This window comes from Polistes fuscatus, unplaced genomic scaffold, assembly GCF_010416935.1.
Source record: "Polistes fuscatus isolate 324 unplaced genomic scaffold, CU_Pfus_HIC Scaffold11, whole genome shotgun sequence".
NCBI lineage: Eukaryota > Metazoa > Arthropoda > Insecta > Hymenoptera > Vespidae > Polistes > Polistes fuscatus.
Window position 1 is genome coordinate 5935852 of NW_025113009.1, and position 22491 is coordinate 5958342.

Genomic DNA, 22491 nt, shown 5'->3' on the forward strand with positions numbered 1-22491 from the left:
ATACACTGAATAATGAGGCACATTTATGTCAATGTGTGTGCATGTATATATGTAAATATGTATATATATATACACACATATATAAAATATTAACATACTGTAATATAATTTTTTATCCGAAATGGCACGTATGAATTGAAATAGAAAGATTGCATTGGGATGAAAAAAAGAAAAATTAAAAATGAAAGAAAAAAAAGAACGTAAGAAAAAACGGAAGAAAAGGATATAACTTTTTCTCTAATCTCTTAGATCTTAAATCTTAAACAAATCCTCTCGATATAAATTTCTTTAACTCTTATGGCAAAAATGTACGCAACAGTGAAAAATTATTTGTTCGCATATCTTTGATATAATGTAAATTAAAGTTTTACCTAGGACGATTATGTATGTATCTCTTTTGTTTCCGCGTGTTCCGTTGATTTTTTTTTTCTTTTTTAATAGTTCCTTGAGGTAAATCAAATTTTTAATCGGCAAATTCACATCCCTCGACGAATTGCGTTAGAAGAAGAAGATGCTTTGTAAAGGAGATCCAAGAAAGTATCATAGCAAATGGTTGTAGCCTTTTCTTACCTCGACCCCTCTTTCTCTCTCTCATTATATGCCGTGGTGTGACAGAGGATAACAGCTTTCTTCTCTCCTCTTGAGTCTTTTTAATACAAAACATACGTGCGACAGATGCGCGTTTATTTCACAGCACGACGTCCCGATGTATCCATGTGAGTTGAGAACGGAGAACGTTGAGGTTTTGCTGAAAGAAAACGACGTAGTAGATAGATACACAGTAAATTAGAGTGAAAATAAAAAAACAGAGAAAAGTGAACAAACAAAGAAAAAAAGAAAAAAAAAAACCAAATGGAAATTTGTAAAGAAAAAAGAAAAGAAAAAAAAATAAGAATAATTTTCTGTCTGGTCAAGCAACAACAACAACAACAAAAAAGATGTGTTACGAGTTAATGAAAGATAAACGGGTGTAAGTAATAAAACGGAAAGAGAGAGAGCGAGAGAGAGAGAGAGAGAAAGAGAGAAAGAGAGAAAGAGAAAAAAAATAAAAAAGGGGGACGAGAAAGATATATAAAATTATCACGACTAACGAACCGGAGAAAAATTCTTCGTAAACGGTGTGTCGAGAGACGGAGGAGGAACACTTTTTAACACAGTCGACAATTTTTAAGCTTCACTTTTCGCGTCCGCGTTCGTACGTAAGCCAAAAAGCTTTCCGATATAATGGTCCGAGTTTATTTTTAACAAAATATCGATTGTGTGTAGTATCTTTTTTCTTCTTCTGTATTTTTACGTATATACAACAGATATTTGATGAACGTATTACATTTTGTGCATAGGTATTTATAAATGTATTTATGTATATATATATATATGTGTGTATATGTGTGTGTATGTGTGTTAGTGCGTACGAGGGAAAAATTTGTTCAAATTTCAAGCGGTCAAGCAGAATTAGTTGAATTAATCTTTAAGTCGTAACACACACTTGTCTTATCACGGAAATGTGTGGCACGATCAACGTGTTGGTTGTCGCAGGAAAAAAAATCTGAAAAATAGTTGTTAAAACTTTCAAAAAATTTCGATACAAACGTCGATCGTTGATTTCTTATTTCGAGGAACGAAATTATTATAAAACGCATGGTTATATGTGTTTCACGTTAAATCGTGCGAGATTTCGGAAAATTGAGATTCAAAACAAACAAGAAAAAAAGGAGAACAAACGAAGCAAATATATAAAGTTAATGTAAAATTAATTATTCTTATTTAGATATAAATATTTGAAATTGATGAATTAAAACGCTTCGTTGACCGGCTATGTTTATAATAAAAAATCATTAAAAAAAAAAAACGTATAAAAAAAAAGAAAAATTAACGAGTGATCACTGAAATACTAAAAAGATTTTCAAATTACGTAAAATTCCATGCATATATTCAATCATGTATATACTCGTGATACCAGTCAACAAAGGTTTTCTCCTTGTAAGATAATCTAAAAAAAAAGAAAAAAAAAACAAAAAGGAAAAAACAAAGGTTTTGTTAATTCTTAACATAATTTTAATAAGCGGAAAGTATAGCGGCCTTGATGATATCGAAGAGAGAGAGAGAGAGAGAGAAAGAAAGAGACACCACACAGACCACACGCGCGAATACACAGACACACACAAACACACACTTTTATCCTCTTTTATTCTCAATCCAGAAAATATTCTTCGTGCATAGCTAAATCCATATGCCGAAAGCATAATGATATCTCGGTCTGTGGCAGCTATCCGCCCCTTCCTGTTTCCTTCTGACGAGTTTTCCGTCCTCGCGGCTAATCTTTAGGCCGCAGCATCCTGTGGGTGGAGAGATTATGCCATTTATAAAGTTTCCCGCACTAACTCAAGAATCCTCAATCAACGAGTGCTTTTCGTATAGCTTACACACGTGCGTTTTCCACGTTTTAACACCTCTTTTGCTTGCTTTCTTTTTTCCTCCCCCTTCGTTTTCTTTTTCTTTTTTCTTTTACGGAATACACGTACTTCTAATTTTTGTTCTCGTGCATGCATGCATGAAGTTCGAGTGTTATTTCCTTCAAGATTTGTTAGAATTTCTCTTGAGTGTATATATATAAATATATATATACATATATATATATATATATATATACACATATATACATATATATCCACGTGCATGTAATCTTGTTAAATCGTTCATACGTGTGTTACAAAAGTTGTTTCTTTTTTATATATATCTTTTTCTTCGAGTGTGATTTTCAGTTACGATTTGTTGGATATTTTTTTCTAAGGAGAGTATGTAGAATAATTTTCGATGATATATATCGTTTGATTCATATTTTTAAATCCTAATTCTCCTGTATGTATATATATATATATATATATATATACACATATATATATCTTTTTCTTTCTCTCTTTCTTTCTGTAATGCCATTGTATATTCAGGTATACGTAAAATATAGTACACGTCTTTATTTTTCTAATCATTTTTAGAACAGTTTGAACGAATTCTCTTCTCGAGACACACACGGAACCTGTTTGAAATCGGTTACGTTGCGGCTCGTCAACGGGCACTTTGCTTTATTAAAATGCTAGCTGCCTTTTGAAGGGCAACATCGTATCCGGTGAACCTCATCGATGGATTCAATTCACTGACAGAGACACACACCAATTTTGACTACGTGATATAAACGTATGTTATGTTTCTGTGATCTGTAAGCTTTTCGTTAACCGTTAATCTGCGTGTATGCGTGCATTTATATATATATATATATATATATGAGAGAGAGAAAGAGAGAAAAATAGAAAAAAGAGAAAGAAAGAAAGAAAGAAATAAAGAAAGAAAGAAAGAAATGATAAAAATAAAACGTAATTAATTCGTATCTTCTCACATTCGTTTCAATATATACACATTTTTTTTTATCTGTCCTTTACGCATCTTCTTCCTCATCATAATTATTACTCACATTAGTTCTTCATCCCTTTATCATTTTTTTACTTTTTATATTCTTTATACTTTTTCTTATTTAGAATTAGAAGAATATTCGTAACGAGATCGTTAATAGAATCATAGTATTTATTCAAATTTTTGGTACATCCATTCGTGCGAAGTCATAAATTTTAGAAATACCTTTTTTGTTCGTTATCTTCATATTGGCTCTGTTAAGTTGACGTTTAAATCTTCCTTTGTGCAAGAAATGTTTCTAAACGGAAGCAGATATTATAACGTTGCACATCGATTTCTTTTTATTTTCTCTTTATTTTGTTGTTGTTTTTTATATATTTGTTGTTGTTGTATATTCGGATTTATCATTTATTTTTTCTTGTGTCTTTTTTAATAATCGTATATAAAAACGAAGCAGCCTCTTCACGCGCTTACTTCGTTTACTTCGTTTTTATGAAAATAAAAATGAGGTAAGACGACTTGCGAACACGTTAAGATCCCCTACGTTAAACCCAACTATAATTCTCAACTTTATTCTCTTCGTAAACCGCATAGCAATGTTGTTATTGTCGAAGGAACAAAACCGTCTTTTAAATAACAAATTCCTTCATCAATAATAAGATCTTCGATCCACGCACACCCACCACGTGCCACTTTTCTAATACGATATATCCTATATTCAAATATATCATTTAATTGTGAGAACTTTTGTCTTTGTATAATAATAATTATTATTATTATTCTTAAAATTTTCTCGCAATTATATTTCCTATTATTATTATATACGTCCTATAAATAAATGTGGACGCATTTATAATCTTCAACGATTACCAACGACAATAAATAATGTTTAGAAAGTTTTTAAAATGTGTTGTCTATGTGGAACGTGTATATGTATATGTGTATGTAATGTGTGCACGCGTGTGTCTGTATGATATCAAATGAGATATCAAATATACGATAACTTCCGTTAAATTATTATGCTAAAACGTAATTAAATATAATTTAAACGTCTATTAATCATTTTCTTTACAATGATGAAACGTTTATTGAATTTCTTCTACCCTGTTAAACGAATATCTCCGATGTTTAAAAGAGAGTGCACAACCTTCCTTTATATTATTTTCCTAGCATTAATATGATCTTAAAATTTACTAAATGAAATTGAAAAGGAAGAGAGAAAGAGGAGAGAGAGAGAGAGTGAGAATGAGAGTGAGAATGAGAGAGAGAGAGAGAGAGAGAGAGAGAGAAATAGAAAGAATGATAGAAAGAAAGAGAGACAAGAGCAATCCGTTACAGTTAGCAAAGGTACCGTAAACGTGACTTCGATACGTTGCAGCACGCTAGCTTAAAATTTGTCCCTATATAAAAAGTCAGTCTCATTTTCTATAAGATATCGCAATTAATACGTTTTTCCCAATATTTACATACATGTATCGCGGTGCACGAGGATAACGATGGTAAATATTGAAACTTTGTACTTTTATGTCACAGTTCGTTAATAAACAATTTAGCAGGCATAATGAATTAAAAAAAAGAAACAAAAATAATTTCAAACATCGCACATTTGGTGTTACAAACTAAGAACCTCGTTATTTATTAAAAATTTTCTTTTGGTTTCTATTACAATTGAAAAAAAAATAAAATAAAGTAAAGAAATAAAATAATGAAGAAAAAAAGAAAAAAAAAAGCAATATCGACAGCATAGACGAAATATTTTCCATTAATTTAATGATTAAAGATCATTAAATAATTATATTCAAAAATTTCTTCTCTCTAGTTTTGGCTGTTTTTCCATACACGATTTTTGTCTATCTTCTTCTTTTTTTTTTCTCTTTCGATTTAGTTATAATTTAAAACAGAAACTAAATGAAACGGATCGACGAGACAAATCATTGACATTAACATTAAAATACAAGTGGAAGTAGATAAAAGTATTATCTTATCGCGGGATATAAAGTCATAAGCTTAAGAAGATCATGTTTGTTGCTAGTAAAGTATCTAAGTGTTCTATCCCTCACGCGTAACTTCAATACGTTATGTCAGAGCATATATATTGCTAGCAGCTAATTAAAAACGAATAAGAATAGGAAAAGTTTATTCGATGTAAGTTTTTTTGTTTCTGAAAATTAATTGAATTTCTCATTTTTATCCTGAACACAAGTGAAGAAAGAAGTATAAATAAAAATGAACTTACATCAAACTATTTTTTCCAATAATAAGAATAATAATAATAATAATAATAATAATAATAATAAGAGAAATAATCATACAATTAATAATAATAATAATAATAATAATAATAATAATAATAGTAATAATAATAATAATAAGAACGTTATGGGCGCAATTACCAAACATCAGAATATATATTATATTAATACAATTAATATAATATATTAATTATACCATCGATATCCAACGTTGCATAGAATCAGGGAATATAGTTTTACGCTTGAAGCTGACTCGAATAAAACTTTTCTTAAAATTGAAACATCGGATAAAGTTTAAAGTTAGAACCATTAAAAATGAAATCTACAACAACATGTATATAGAACTCTTTTTTTTTTAAAGTTTTCGCTTAACGATTTTAGCCCGAATGCGGACACGTTAATTTTAAAATGTGTATCACGGCATGGGCTATGCAACGGGATTTTAACATCTACTTTTTATTTATTACCATTCTTTTCTTTTACTTTACGAATTTTTTTTGTTTTGTTTTGTTTTGTTTGTTTGTTTACTTATTACATATAACGCGAGCACTGACATAGTTTGAAAACGTAAGAATGTATCGATCCTTGCTAGCTATTATAACCCCGATAATACGGAATGGACGTTCGAGCGATCGTAAAGTTTTCGAGGGATAGAATAATCCGTGTATGTACAGTGGCTTACAGGATTATTGGTATTCGCATGTACTATTATTTTTATATAATAGATATATATTTTTAATACAAAGCTTCTAAATTCTTAAACACAGAGAAACCTATTTTTAAATTATTCAAATCTTGAATTAATATAAATTTTATTATTAAAGAAATATTATTTTGTGTGACGATTTGACATATATTGAGAAACCAATTTTTTAATCATTTAAATAAAATCATATTTATCCAACGATTTATTGACTCGTTAATAATAAAATGTATATCAATGTTAAATTTAATAATTTTAAAATATGTTTTTTTCTCTACTAATACTTAGGAAAAAAATATCAGTTATTTAAAACAGAATAAATATACGAATACACCTGTGACTCACTGTACGTGTGTGTGTGTGTGTGTGTGTGTGTGTGTGTGTACGCGCGTGTGTACGTGTACGTGTTTGCATGTGAATTAAAATAGAGATAAGAAAGTAGAAAGAAATTAAGATCGAAAAGTTTAATTTACTATCCGAACAAAATGGTATAGATCATTTGCGGCCAATAGTTTGTAAGAAGAACAAAAAAAAAGAAAAAAAAAAGGGGAGAAAAAAATAAGAGAAAAAAAAACCCATAAAATGCTAAAGACAAGGAATAGCCCGAAAGCACTTGACGATCACTCGAAATAACAAAGTTCGTTTCCCGACGGATAATTAAGATCGATCCTCTTTAGAGTTTCCTGTATGGGGTAAAGATAGTGACGTGATAGTTATGCTTGATGGCATAACTAATTCTGCCATCTCCGTAATCGCTGCTGCAGTCGTTGTCGCCGTCGCAGTCGTCGTCATCGTCGTAGTAGTAGTAGTAGTAGTAGTAGTAGTAGTAGTAGTAGCAGTAGTAGTAGTATAGTATAGTCGCAGTGCTTGTCGAGTTCTTGTTCCTCGATGGTCACCAAAAATGTGGCTGGACGTATCCACCGCCCATACCGATCGGATTGAAACGATGCTGATGTAATTTTTCCATTCTCATAGCACCAGGGCCTCCTCCACTTCCGATAAATCCACCGTGATGCGAACCACGACCAAAGCCCCCTCCTCCGGTTACTCTGCCAAGCATTCCTGGTCCACCACCTCCTCCACCTCCAATACCCATTCCTCCCATCCCTGGTGGTCCTCCGATGCCACCCCGTCCTCTTCCACCACCGCTGCTATTGAGGCTTCCGCTTACACCACCACCACCACCACCACTAACGCCGCTGCTGCCACCGCTGCTTCCTCCTCCTGAAAGACCATCCAATCTTCGTTAACGCACCTCCTTTCTCTTCTCCAGGATCACTCCACGTGAAATCGCTCACTTTTTTCGTCTCATATATTTTTGTCAGACGTTTAACTTTTCTAATTATTTATTTTATTTTATTTTCTTTTATTTTATTTTATTTTATTTTGTTTTCTTATTATTATCATTTTGCTTTTGCGTTTCTTTCTATTTGATTTGATTTGATTTTGAATTTTATTTCTTCATCATTTCAAATATTGATGCACTGGCAACGCAACGGTATTTTTCGAAAATATTTGTCTCTAAATCATTTATACATACATATGCATATATATTATAATGCATTTATCTATATAAATATTATATTTTGGTGAATTCTGTATTTGATTTCGAAGGAAAATTACATTACTCTATTTCGTTGCTATAGAAAGTGATCGATTTGACATGCAATGACCTTACGAGTACCAGTGACCGAGCACGGAAGAGGGGGACAATACTTTTCCCTTCTTCCTATGATCGCTTGGCTATCGAGAAAGCTTAGATTTATATATAGATTTTGCTCTACATTAAGTCTAATGTATATAATAATATGTCTATATACATATTAAAAAATATATGTACATATACATCAGTTTTTGTGTTTGTCTTTTTGTGTGTACTATGTACAAGGATTGTAACAGAAAAAATGACGAACGCGTGCGAAAATTTCGTATCTCACATTTGAAAATGTGATATCGTTCCTGAAAGATAGATAATTTTTTTTTTGAAATAATCGATATAACAGTAGAATTTTTCTATTTGCATATGTCATCCTATCCTCCTCTTCTATGTCATCATCATTGTATGCAATCTAATCGATTTTCCTCCTCGTGTAACACATTTATGCATTACATTATTCATTTCTATTCACTTCCCTACGACGCTTTAATTGTTATATTTAATAATCCGTTGAAAAATAATGTCGAAAATAAAATTGGGATGGAGGTGGTCTTGTTTTACAATAAATCACAAGTACCATTTATTTTCTTTCTAATGTTTTAATCAAATTTAACGAGAGCAACTACAGATTCACGTAAAATTTTCGTGACTGTAGCAACAAGGATTAAGAAAGGTATAAGATAATACTTATGCAGGAGAATTTTAAGAACAAACTGACGCGGCGTACCGTATTTTTTTTGTTTCGCGCGCCGATTATTTTAATCGAAGTATATATTACTTTTGTTTGTATTGACGATTTTTTCCCTTTTCTATTTCTTTGCAAATTTATCAATCCAGACGGATAGATAGACAAAAAGATAGATAGGTAGATTAATGGATTGATAGATAAATAGGCAAATAGATAGATAGATAGATAGATGGAGAGATAGATATAGATAGATAGATAGATAGATAGATAGATAGATAGATAGATAAGACTATAATTTGTATATCGACGAACATCATGCAAACGTATAGCATACTTGGCGTGTGATTTTCTTATTGTAGCATTCATACAGACAGAAAAAGAAAGTAATATTAAAAAGCTTATATAATATACATCAAAATACATATATATGTATATGTATCAGTTTAAAAATCGATTTTAAAACTCTTCCTCTTAATAAGAGGAAGTTCGTTTATAGAAAAATCTTACCGATGATAAATGAGATCGGAAAACATCATTGTAAGTACACAAATAGAACGATACAGATATTAATCAAAAGAGATGATAAAAAATCGTCAGTACAAAACGCGATACAATTCATTTATTATATTGATTTTTTTTGTTTATCTTCTTCTTCTTTCTTCCAATCATTCAACAACGAATTTTCCATCGAAATATTCGCAAAACGTATGATGAACATCGGTTTTTGACTACTTGTATATACATATACAAATGTATGTATATATGTATGTATAATAATATACAATATACATACATTCGTTTCCGCTAGAATATCAATTATTATATATCGCGTGTATTTTTAATACGTAAAGTTGATCTGTTTTTCTTTTTTTTTTCTTTTTTTTTAATAATTTTTCTTTTCACTTTTCACGAAATATTTTTAACAGAGTGTCACAGCGTAAAGCTACGCTCGTGTGACCAAAAGTCGCTGGACTTACACTAATCAAAATCGATTTGTAGAGAGCATTCATCTTATTATAATGGAATTACGCGAGAAGAGAAGAGAAAAATATGTTGAATATATTATTGAGAATGTCGCAGGCATTTTTCTAGACGCGTTCGTCTATTTTTCATCAATTTTTTTGTTTTCTTTTTCTTTTTTTTTTGCAACAACAGCATGCCATTAAAATTACGTTCTTCCTTTCGCTGTATATATTTGCAAATCAAACCAAATCGTATTCATATTAATGTAATTGTTTGAAACACAAAGAGGAGAACGGGACATGCATACGTACATTACGTATGCATATATTTTGAGCATCGTTTAACATCAATTTCTGATTTACAACTATGTATTTTTTTTTTATCGACAGTCCTTATTTTTTGTTTTTCACTGTGTTCGCATTTTATTTTTCATTCGGCGTTATTTTGTCCTTATTTCTTATCACAGCCATCGTTAGCACTACCGGACTTCGATAATATCATTTCACCCGAGCTCCATCATCAACCAGTTTTAAAAACCTTACAATTTACTACTTAAATTAGAATCCTCTAACTGCAACTTCCATCAACTTATTTACAACGTACATATCTCTAATTAATGTCGTACGAGTTAGCGTGTCGCATTTTTATTTAAAATCTAAACAATTATTTCTTTCGAATAAATGCACAAATAATAATGCCAAGACAGTTTCTCTCTGTCTCTATTTTCGAAATAAATTATATAATAATTATTTTTTAAGAGACATATTCAAATTCCAAATCTATCATTCTATTTTACAATAAAATAACATAAAACATTAGAAAAGTCAAAAGTTTCTAGATTATTTTCTAAATCATACACCTTTTCTTGGAATCGTTCGAAATTTTATTGGTTGAATAAAATTTTTTTTAACTTCGATGGAGAAAAAAAGAGGTCACTGTTCCCTACAATGAAGAAGTACATCCAATAGAATGATTTCTATGATTAATTTACAAGCACTATTTTAGGAAAAACCCTACGGAAAAATAAAATCCTATGAAAATAGTAGTTGATTGTGAAAAATACCTTAAAAATTCTTTTGTCTATTCAATGCATACACGTATACAAGTGTTTGTGTGTGCGCGCGCGTGCGTGCAAGGTCAAATACTTTCATTTAAAAGGAAATAGGGGTTCGTAAAGAAGAATAACGAAAGTTAAGGTAGTCGCATAGAAAGTAGCAGAAGAGAAGCAAACTTTGAACTGGTCAGCCGAACAGACCACGTTGTTCATTTTCACGAATTCTCTGTACGTGTATATATTTAAATAATAGTAGATGAAAAATGCGACTCAAATACTCGATATGTACGACATTAAATAGTGGCATGTGTATATTTTCTCTTAAGATAATTTGGTCTATAAGATCGATAATGAAAATTTGATCTCCGTTAGACTATAATTGTGCCTTCGTCGATCGATTCGTCTGCTTCTTTCTCATTTCCTGTGGTTGTGCAGTTGACGGTGGAAAATTTCAAGCTTTGTTTTACGCGATAACAACAACAACAACAATGAACGCAGTGAGGCGACCAAAAGTAAGTAGAAAAAGAATTGCGCATACATTATACATATATGAAGATATTAAACAAATTCAATTGCATAATACAATAGGGCCTCCCATATTTGCCACCCTCGTTTCGTAACGATGTTAAAATATTTAATCTTTTTTTTTCTTATTAATACTTAGTTCATGCTAACTTTAGCCATGAGGTTTTCACATTTGTTACGATTGGACTTAGTCAGTGCATGATTTGCCGCCATATTGGTTTTTGCTTCGTATATATTCTAGTTCCAATGATGCAGAATTGATGAAGTGGAATATATTTATATGTATTTTCTCGTATCAGAAAAAAGTTTTGTTATTTAAATAATTAATGCATACATTATTTTATATACATTTTCCCTTATTTGGTCAAAGAAATTTTAGTTATAACTTTGTATGAAGCTAATAATGGTGATAGTGCATCAAAATTATCAAAAATGCATGATATTTGTCAGATCTACGATCTCAGATATTAATAAACAAAAATATGAAATCAAAAATTATGTGCTACATGCAGATTTCTTGGATATATACTAGTAGGAGAAGTTTAATTAATCCAAAACAATTGTAGAGGATATTGAAGATGTAACTACATTGCAATAGCATAACCAGCTTGTGGTGATTTTAACAACAATGATATATTTTTTATATAATAAACTTTATGCAAACAAAAATAGCAAACAAAAGCATGCCTATTCATGCTGAAGCATTTGAAAAATTTGAAAGAGAACTTCGATGGTTCAAAGTACAAAAAGAATATAATTCCATACAATTATTTGTGTTAAAAAGCCTATGCAATTTAACATTTAAAAAGATATGGGATTTTTAAATATCTATATAAAGTGTCAATGTAAAAAGTGATATCCAAAAATTCCTTCATCTATCTACTTTTGCTCACCTATAATTACAGATACGAGAGGCTCTATTGTATTTTGAAATTACATAAATTACAAATTGCATAATGGCCGAACTATGGAAGTGCGTCAAATACCAGGGCATTCGCAATATTAAATTCCCTAAAGCTACGACTCTCTCTCTTTTTTTTCTTTCTCTCTATTATCCAATAATTTTAATCATTTATACAGAGTGAATCATATTACATGACTTGTTATTTTACTCATTATATGAATAATTATTTTATATCTATATATATATTTGGACTTATTCGTAAATTTCTTTCATTCAAAATGAATTTCCAAGAATAACAATGATTTTCAACTTTTTATGTTTCATAAAAGTTCCCCATTGAAATGTATACATAACTGTATAGATATTCATTGTATATATATATATATATATATTTTACCATACATTCCACATTGAGAATCCCAAGTCTATAGAAATATATGCAATAAATTCTTCAATTTTCCAATTACGTGTGGTAACGTCATATAATTCAGTCTGTATAATGATCTCCGTTCGAACAAGGTGGATTATATTATATGAAGAACAACACGACATGCCATCGTGAGTTTTACAACAACGTGTCTCTCTCTCTCTCTCTCTCTTTCTCTTTTTCTTTCTCTCTCGATCAGCCGATGTAGAAGATAATATATATATATATATATATATATATATGTATATTACTTCGAACAATATCGAATATATGTATTTCTAACTTTACGTAAAAAAATGGACGATTGTCAAAGTCAAATAAGATATACATATATATGTTTCTTCTTATGTTCGTGATCCTATCACGAATCCAAGTCAATATTAATAATAATTCGATCGATCATTAAATACATTGATTAATAAGACAATCACCGTTAACAAGAAAAATGCGATTGATTAATAAATATTTATCTGTCGTTACAACAAACGACGGAACAATAACTACTTATGTATCTTTTTTTGTTATCATTATTAGTTTTTTTTTCTTTCTTTCTTTTCAATTTTTTTAATAACAAATTCTATCGCATTTGAAGGATACCACCTCCAATGGTGGAATACGTGCAGAAGAATTACAAAAACTAATATATAAAAAATTAAACGAGAAAATGTTCTAACATTAATATCCTGAGTTTTATGATAAAATGTTCTAGCCAACACGTACGTAAATACATACGTACACACACACACACACACACATACACGCACATCGTTTAGTGATTATTCATTCAACAAAGTATAACATCCGACGATTGCTTCAATATCTCGTAAGATATACATAAATTTTATATATATATATATACGTAATATTTTTTAATAACAATGAAATTCGTATAATTTCGCAAAAGACGCGTCGTTGTAACATTATTCAATATCTCCTTGATTAATAGACCACGTTAAAGGTGATTATTGTTACAAAAAAGTGTTAAACATATATTACGTATATAGATATATGCTTTAGGTGTTGATTTGATCATACGTCTAACTATTATAATCTCATAACATTGGAATCATGAATCTTAACGATAAACTGTACAACATTCATGCTTAAAAATTATTATTATTATTATTATTATTATTATTATTATTATTATTATTATTATTATTACTATTAGCGAAAGAGTTTTCGCAGTTTGATTGATCGCACCATAACAACATTATTACATAGATGTTACATAAGTTTTTTATTGAAGAACATCATTGAGATTAATTGGAACAATAAATTGCATTCCTTCATATCAAAAACAGTTAATCGTGTATAGATATTGTAACATATGCATTAGCAATGTATAAGTAAAATTTGAAAAGATCTATAGATCTATTCGTATGATCTCTTCAAATCCTAAAAAATTTTTGAATGATAACTAATTTTCTATATTTTTTTCTTTTTTCTTTTTCCTTCCTTTTTTTCTATTTTTTGTTTGAGATTTAGCATAAAGTCATAAAAGTGAAAGCTGCAAGATTTCAAGCTATTATTCGATTATGTATATGTGATGTATAAATTAAAGTTACAGAATATGTGGAAAAAAAATATAAGAAAACATAAATAATAAGAAGAAAAAAATAAATAAACGTTAGCAATTCATTTTGTTATCACATTCCAAAATTATAATAACATTCCGAGTAATATTTCAGTTTCTTTTTTCTATTTGTTTGTCTTTCTTTCTTTCTTTCTTAATACGTATGCATATTTTCAGAGCATGCTGTGTCATTTAAATCACAATTATAGTTTAATCATGAACTTTGAAAATTATTATTTACGTCATTAGCGTTATGTTGAATCTTATAAGCGTCTGTTTTCTTGTGCTACTACAAAAAGCTTTAAATATATATATATATATATGAAAATGATACTACCTATAAAATTATAGAACAAATATGATAAAAATATAATCGTCAGTAAAATTGTTAACTTTACATATCCAATTTCATCAAACTACAATAATTGTATTAAATTATTTCTCTCGCGCAACTGCTTTAGCAACTAATAATTTTCTAAAGTTTGATTAAATGTGTGTTTATTGTTTTTAATGCAATTCCTATATCAATATTTATCATAGCTGAAGTTTAAAAATTAACAATTTTGTTTAGATAAATAATATTGCGTATATAATTTCAGTTAATCTAAAATAAGAAAAGCAACGCTTAAATTATTAAATACTTTTTTTTCTTAGTACTCTTTAAGAGTACTTAGAAATCACTTTTATGTGCCAGTTTCATAAAATGTTACAAACAATTAATATCTCTTTTTATATTTTAAATTTCATAAAAATTCGCAATAACAACTGCAAGTAATAATAAAGCATATATATGAGAGATTTCAACAAAATTAAATACGTTTATAATCTTTTATAAAGATAGTGGTCATAGCGCTGATATTTATTCCTGGTTGGATATAGGCGCTCTCCTTTGAAGATTGGTAAGCATAGAAATAAAAATGAAACATTAAATGAATATTTTTTACTCGAATTATTCAAAGACCTTAATTGTTCGATACAAGACACAGCCATGCACTTAGAATTATAATCAAGCGGGCTTCTCACCGATGCAGTCACAGCCCAATTATCATAAATTAGCATATGCATATTACAAATAAATAGCAGGCAATTTGGTAGACTGATATATTTCTAATTTTAGAATTTAATATATATATATAAATATATATATATATATATATGTATTAAATAAAACTATCACGAGTGACAGTATTGATATAGGATACATTTGTTTATGATAATAATTAATTTGTAACAGATTTCATATAAATATACTGTTGTATATAGTTATTTTTTTTCAATATCTCAAACTTACTATTTTTAATAGTTTTTTTTTTGTCGCGCAATATCTTTTCGATATATAATATCTGTCCTAATATCATACGCACGCAATGCGCACTTAAGATTAATAGGAGAATGGGTATAATGAATATACAAAATAGTAGTAACTATTATATTTATACCAAAACTATACTTCGACCGTTTAGAATTTAACAAAAGCAATGTATTTGAACATAAATTGTGATACAAAGAAAACTATTTATATATATATATATATATATATATATAAATTAATATATATATATATATAGATACACGAAAAGTATGAAGTTATAATATAAATCAACTAAATCTATGTTTTGTATGAGACACAATTATACATTATGTTTAATATAAAATATAATGTTCACGAAATAATAACTCATAATGAAGAATAAATTTGTTGAATATTAAATTATTGACAATATTCTGTATGACGAAATCGTATTGACATTTTAATGATCACTTAAAAAATAATTACGTTTTCATTTCTTCACACACAAGATATTAAATCCACAACACTATCATTGTCCGGTTTTTTGTTGTTTTTTTTTTTTTTGTTAATATTACTGATGAGAGAGAAACATATTTTTTTTTGTATAGTGCATAATAAACACTCATAGAGGAAACATATTTCACACTAAATCATGCACACTATTATTAGAAACTGATAGAAAAATGTCCGAAAAAATTTCGGCTATGGCAAAAGTTGCTGCAGTATATTGCGCACGATAGAATTATAAAGAACACTTTTCCATGTAAAAGGGACTATTGCGATAAATCGTTGAAGTCTGATCTACAGGCAGCCATCTTATCTGGCAAAACATTAAAGTATTAGATATTTTATCTACAGTAATGCAAATATAAAATTCTATGCAAATATTTATTATATATATATATATATTAGCATACAATTTTATATATGTATTACTATGACATATATATACATATGTATGTATAAAGATAACATTTGCAAAAGATCTTAAATACTTAATTATTGATTAAATGAAAATCAATTTTATTCAAAAAGTAATTAATAAATAAATGTGCTGATTATTAGGACTGTGAAATAAGTAAAAAGAATTGTTGAAATTTATTTTATGATTTGTTTTGTAATACGAGTAATTTTAATGTAAAATAAATCATAAAATTCTTTTTTCAAATGTTTTGACCTAATCCACTGTCATAATTACCAGCACAAATAAGTTACATTCATACTTAAAAAGTATGTAAGATAATGCAGTAGCCTATGAAAATCTTACAATATATAAGAAATATCAATGTATTTTTGTTATTAAGTAACTAAACCACACCAAGAGGATAGGAATTACTTTTCCGACAGTTACACTATATAATGCAATCATTCATGCGCTATTAATCAGAAAAAGTGTAAAGCGCAATGCAAAGCACCTCTGACAATAAAAATACATTACTACATTATTTTATATTTCTCTTTATTAATTGAAGTAATACTATATTTTTTAATTATTTTTACAGTTTATTATTTCTACTGTCAGAATTATACTAAAACTAAGGCATATAAATATAATATAAATTACTTTTAAATTACTTACCTCTACTTTGATTGTAGCCAGCTTGCCAACCTGCATAATATGCTGCTTTTTGTTTTCCATGCTCTTCTGCTATCTTTACACTAAGTCTTTCTGATCCACCTTCCGGTACGGTACCATGAAGTTGTGCGATAGCTTCTTGTGCTTCTTCACGTTTATCAAATCTTTAATAATAGAATCAAATTGTTCATAAAATTACTTTTACAACTTAAGTTCAATTAAATATCAATGCTAAATATGTTATTTACATATCTTTAATAGAAAATATATTAGCTAATGAATTTCTTAGTTATTTCTCTTATGTAAGGAAATCATTAGTACTAATTCTATATTCAGCCTACATTCAGTTAGTGACATACTTTTGATACTATTTTCAACAATAAAGCTATTCTACGCAACCTAAATTTTCAGTAATATGTATTTTAATAGTTAACTAGGGCAGCAATCGTAAAGACATAAAATTGAAATTATAGTGGTCAGGCCAAGAATCATATAAAAATAATTTGGCAACAAATATCTTATGTATAGTAAATAAATGTGTATTATGCGCGAATTTAGATTGCATAATGATACAATTAGTCTCATTTCTAACAGCTGTTATTCTTGACTATGATCCAACTTATATCGTTAAATTCATACGCACAAATTTTATACACACTATAAAAGTTGACATATAAATTGTTTTCCAATAAATAAATTCACAATAAATAATATAATTAAAGCTATAATTTATACCATACAGTTTTCAAGTGTTAACTAAAGAAACCCACCTGACAAATGCTACGCCTCTGGGTAAGCCTGTAAGTTTGTCCTTTAAAATGTTTTTCTGCACAATATTTCCAAACTTGCTAAATATATCATCAATTTGACTTTCCGTGATATTTCTATAAAAAAGAAGAAAATATAAATATATAAAACTAAAGATCACAAGAAGTTTATATCATTTTTATATTATAACAATTGTTATAACTATTTGAACTAATTGAAGCATAGCTTGTATATTGAAAATATACCTAGGTAAGTTGGTGACATATAGATTGGTTTCTTTAATTTCTTCTCCAGATGGACGAGCAAAAGAAACTTTTAATCGCTTGTTTTGTACCTGCAGACCATTTAACGTATTTATTGCTGTCAAAGCGTCATCCGCTTTTGTATAGTTTACGAAACCAAAACCATAACTATAACCGGTCTAAAAAAGTTAAAAAGAAAATATTTTTAATAAGGTTGAATTCTTAGAAAATAATTTAGACAAATATATATATAAATACTTGACATACTTTGTAGTCTTTCATTACTCGGCATGATTCTACAGGTCCTATCGTGACAAATAAACTGTAGAGATCCTTCTCTGTCATACTTTGTGGAAGATAATTAATAATTAAATTTGTCCGTGGCTCATCGTTGCCTTTTGTATGCTGTTGAGATTGTTGTTGTTGCTGTTGTTGTTGTTGTTGCTGCTGCTGCTGTTGCTCTAGCTGATCAGTCATTTTGACAATGTTTGGCCAATTTCTTCACCTTGTTTCAAGACTCTGCTCAGACTTCTCTGTTAGAGCAATAATACCAATTCCAAGTTTCCTGGCTGGGACCGCTGTATACTCCGACTGATTTAGCCCAATGAAACCATCGACGGGGTCAGCAAATACAAAAAATATAAACAAATTCATTACTACGTTTTCCCCGTGCAATGCCATGATCGTTGATCGGTCTGTGCCCTTGAACGTTTTCACTTTTTTAAGTAATATAAAATAAATAGAAAATAAATGTGCATATTTATGATGGCAGACCTGTGTACGAGAAACAAAAAACAAAGGCAAGTAAGGACCAAACAGAATTAACTTGAATAAATGAATAAAAAAAGCCCAAAATATATTGTACGTTCCTTTGTAACGCATGAACATGCAAATTTATGCTAAAACTTTTATTACTGTTAATGATAAAAAAACAACTTTATTGTTTCGTTACAGGTAGACAGAGATGCTTTCCTACTGGTGTGCATTGGTTTGTGTCAACCATTTGGTGTAAATCTTAGTTTGTATAAACCAGCTATTAATAATGAACAGAAATCAAATAAATTTACTTGTATGTTTTCAGTGGATATTTGCATAAAAATTTTCAAAATTTTATGTAAATATGAATATTCCAAATAGAAAGAAAAATGTAAGAAAATAATTTTACTACAAACTGGTTGAAAAAATTTTGGGAAAGCATCAATGAAAATAGACCCTTTGTAATGACTATTATAAATGTTAATCATATTTTTTACATACATAATAACTTATATAACTTATAATAATTAAATAATAAAAAAGATATTACTATTTCATAATATTGAGAAAGAGATTGGAAACACTTATAATTTAAGCGCAAAGAAGCACGACTGGCACAATACCTTTGGAGTATTATGGAATGAAACTATTATCAAATCGATATTATTTAACAACAATGTTCTCGTGTAACATTAACTATTCTTAAACGTGCTACTAAATGCGCAAAAAGAAACTCCCTCGTACCGTTTATGAAGTTCGCTTGGAAACGAGCTTTCGGTACGCTAAAAACTTGAAATGTATAAATTTTCACTGTAACATAAAGACAAAAAAAAAGAAAGGACTGGATATTTCGAGAAAACGGAAATTCGTCGAAGGTAACGCTTACGAATCTCTGGACAACTTCTCATAGATTTTAAATGATACATCTTGTTATTTAGGAAATTGTAGGTTACGGTTGAATAAAAAATTGTTCATAATGAAAAGCTTTGTCCTTATTTTGAAGAATCCCGGGAGAAGCGAATAGCCCGGCGGACTAGTGAATCGACCAAGCGATAGAGGGATGATAGCAAGAGGAAGAATGGGGAGAGAAGGGAGCACAGGAAAATGGAGGGAGGGAAGAAGAAATGGGAAGGGGACAGATAGGAGAACGAAAGAAGGGAAGAGCGCGCAACTGTGGCGCAAAGAGAAAGAGGAAGAGAGAGAGATACCTACCAAAAAATGGAGCAACGCTGAGACAACAGAGGAAGTGTAAGAACGTACAATAATGTTCGCGCTTTAACACACTAAAATGTATGACACTAGTGAAATTAAACCGATTTGTTCAAAGTAGCACACAAGACCACACGCGTTTATTACTAAAGGAAAAGAACCCGCTTGCGTAGAATTATGTAAGCGCCTTTCACCATCGTAGAAACACGCGTCGAAACATTATCGGTTAGCGTTGGATTGTAGGGATATAACTGCCGCGTTTCCTCCTCCGCGCACTTTAGTCGTTTTGGAGTATCACGGTCGTAACCGTTACCGTAAACGAAGATAACTTAGAAACGGCAAAAGGATGAAAGAAGGGAGAAAAAAGATAAAGAAAACCGTGAAAGTAAATGAAGATGTAATGGATACCGTCAGAAACACGTGAATACAGAAAACGCCACTGATGGAACTCTAACGGACAACTCCGCCGCGTGCCATAAAGCTCATATTCGCTCAAGCCCAGCCCCTGACCTACCTCCATTTCACCGCCCTCTTGCGGCACGCGGCATTACACAAATTTCTATGTATATGAACTCCAATACATTGCAAATAGTACCGTCGATGGTACTCGCGCATGCGCGTCCATTTTGAGCATGCGCACAATCAATCGTGTACCGTCTACGGCCATTTTCCAAGAAAAAGCAGATTGGAAGGGGAAAAACTGTCCCGCCTAAAATTCTCCTAACGTTTTTATATGTCGTTTGAACCTCTTGCCAATTTTTTAAAGGTTATTGCATACACCAATACACGAATCTTACAATAAATGGAACGCAACTCTATGGATCGTTTCCCTAATTTTTTGTTTGCTTCTTTCTTTTTTTTCTTTTTTTCTTATCAAAAATTATATCGACCAAAGGCAAATATTAAACATTAGTGTTTGTTGTCAACGTTCGTAAACATACTTTACTCAATTTTCTAGAGCAACTTTAATTATTTTTCAATCGGTACCCAAATTTGTGGAGATAATTTTGAAACGCGGGGACACTGATGTCTTTTGAATTTTGGCCAATCATCATGAAAATACAATAAATTTGTAATTTCGATTGGCAAGATATCATATAAGACGACCTTCGCGTTTTAATACCGTTGTTATTTCAGTAAATCTATATTTATAAAAGAATTAAAAATCAAGGAACATCGAGAGGAAAAGAAGAAAAAGGATATTGAAAAATATGATTGAGATTTCTAACTTTTTTATATTTTATGAGATATTTTGCTAATCTAATTCATCAAAATAAACGATAATAAAATAATTGAAAATGTCCATAACTACAAATTAGTACTGAATATTTTAGTTTTTTTTCTATGCTGTATATTATATCTAGCCTAACCAAACAAACATACCTCGATATTTTATTCCAGGAAAAACCAGCGATCATTGCAATAATCGCATCACGTTTGGTATATTGTTCACCTATATAATAGCTTCTCTCGTATTCAGACTTTTACCTTTAAATATATTCGTGGAAATGAAGAAACATGGAAGCTGTATATGCGTATTATTTGTAATGGACGACGAGTTATTAAATTTATCTTCTTTTGTTTCATGTTACACAAGATCGCTCGAGCAACAACTGCGCATATTAACAAGAAACTATTCATATCGATCGGATATCGATAATTGATATTGGTTTCTCTCTCGAAACTTACTTTAAAATAATATATAGGTAGTTATACTACATGTCTATATATTCTTGTTCGATAGTTTGAACGTAATTATTAAAGGTGCTTCTAATATTTGAATATTGTCGTTAACGAATTAACTGCATTGATTCAACTATAAACGATAAATAATTCATTATTGATCATTATATTATCAGTTAAAACGATCGATAAATCAATGATTTCGATTATCATACCGTATCTCGTGTTAACAATAAACTTTCTTAATAAAATATTCGGTTATTTAATATCGTTTTTTTCCATTCTTTCAACTACGATTATTTTATTATCCTGAATTTATCTTCTAGAAGAATATCATACGATATTAACACCGGATTAAATGAAGTTGTCCCTTTACTTACATACCGAGCCACGAAAAACTAGCCCAAATTTAGAGCATCAGTGTAAATACAAAAATCAAATTTATACGTACACTTGTCATGTTTTCTTTTTTTTGTATAATATATCATTAATATATTATTATTATATCAATAGAACACAACAACAAAATATCACAATGAGAGATGAGATACTTTTCCATGGCCCACTCTGTAGACAAAAAAAATCATTTAGAAATTTTAATTTAACGTAAACATTGATACAAGAAATTTATCGAAGATCCGTTTCATTGACAAGGATGTCCTATATCGTAAAAATAACTCTATACTTTCATTGGTTTTCTCGTATATTATTACACTCTAAGCTTACACTGATACATGCGACGTGCATAATTATATATAAAGGGGGAAGTAACAGTTCATTATTAAATACTCTCTACGCAAAATTTATTT

General features: G+C 29.7%; 1 protein-coding gene and 1 long non-coding RNA gene across 8 annotated transcripts; one reads left to right on the forward strand and one right to left on the reverse strand.

The window, feature by feature from the left end:
• Positions 1-594: 594 nt before the first annotated feature.
• On the reverse strand, positions 595-20538 carry LOC122526513 (sex-lethal homolog). 7 transcript variants are annotated; one of them, XM_043649959.1, is made up of 7 exons: positions 20408-20538; positions 18302-18625; positions 18038-18213; positions 17795-17908; positions 17028-17188; positions 7294-7587; positions 595-748 (listed from the first exon to the last, which is right to left on the reverse strand). In XM_043649959.1, the coding sequence occupies exons 2-7, from the start codon at positions 18509-18511 to the stop codon at positions 684-686; spliced, it is 1020 nt and encodes a 339-aa protein (XP_043505894.1). In that variant the 5' UTR covers positions 18512-18625; positions 20408-20538; the 3' UTR covers positions 595-683. The 7 variants fall into 7 exon arrangements, with proteins under 7 accessions (XP_043505894.1, XP_043505891.1, XP_043505892.1 ...); XM_043649956.1 differs by having other exon boundaries at positions 18302-18808; XM_043649957.1 differs by lacking the exon at positions 20408-20538 and adding an exon at positions 20003-20131.
• LOC122526514 lies at positions 19575-20127 on the forward strand. The gene is made up of 2 exons (XR_006306093.1): positions 19575-19665; positions 19794-20127. It is a non-coding gene; the product is annotated as an uncharacterized LOC122526514 (long non-coding RNA).
• Positions 20539-22491: the final 1953 nt, after the last annotated feature.

What these genes read in the sequence shown, in the direction of transcription:
- LOC122526513 (XM_043649959.1), bottom strand. Translation starts at nt 18,511, where the DNA reads ATGACTGATCAGCTAGAGCAACAGCAGCAGCAGCAACAACAACAACAA. An exon ending in TGGCTACAATCAAAGTAGAG is followed by an intron (nt 7,588 to 17,027) that starts GTAAGTAATTTA and finishes ATGGTCTTTCAG; the next exon opens with GAGGAGGAAGCAGCGGTGGC. An exon ending in GCATCGTTTCAATCCGATCG is followed by an intron (nt 749 to 7,293) that starts GTATGGGCGGTG and finishes GTTTTCTTTCAG; the next exon opens with CAAAACCTCAACGTTCTCCG.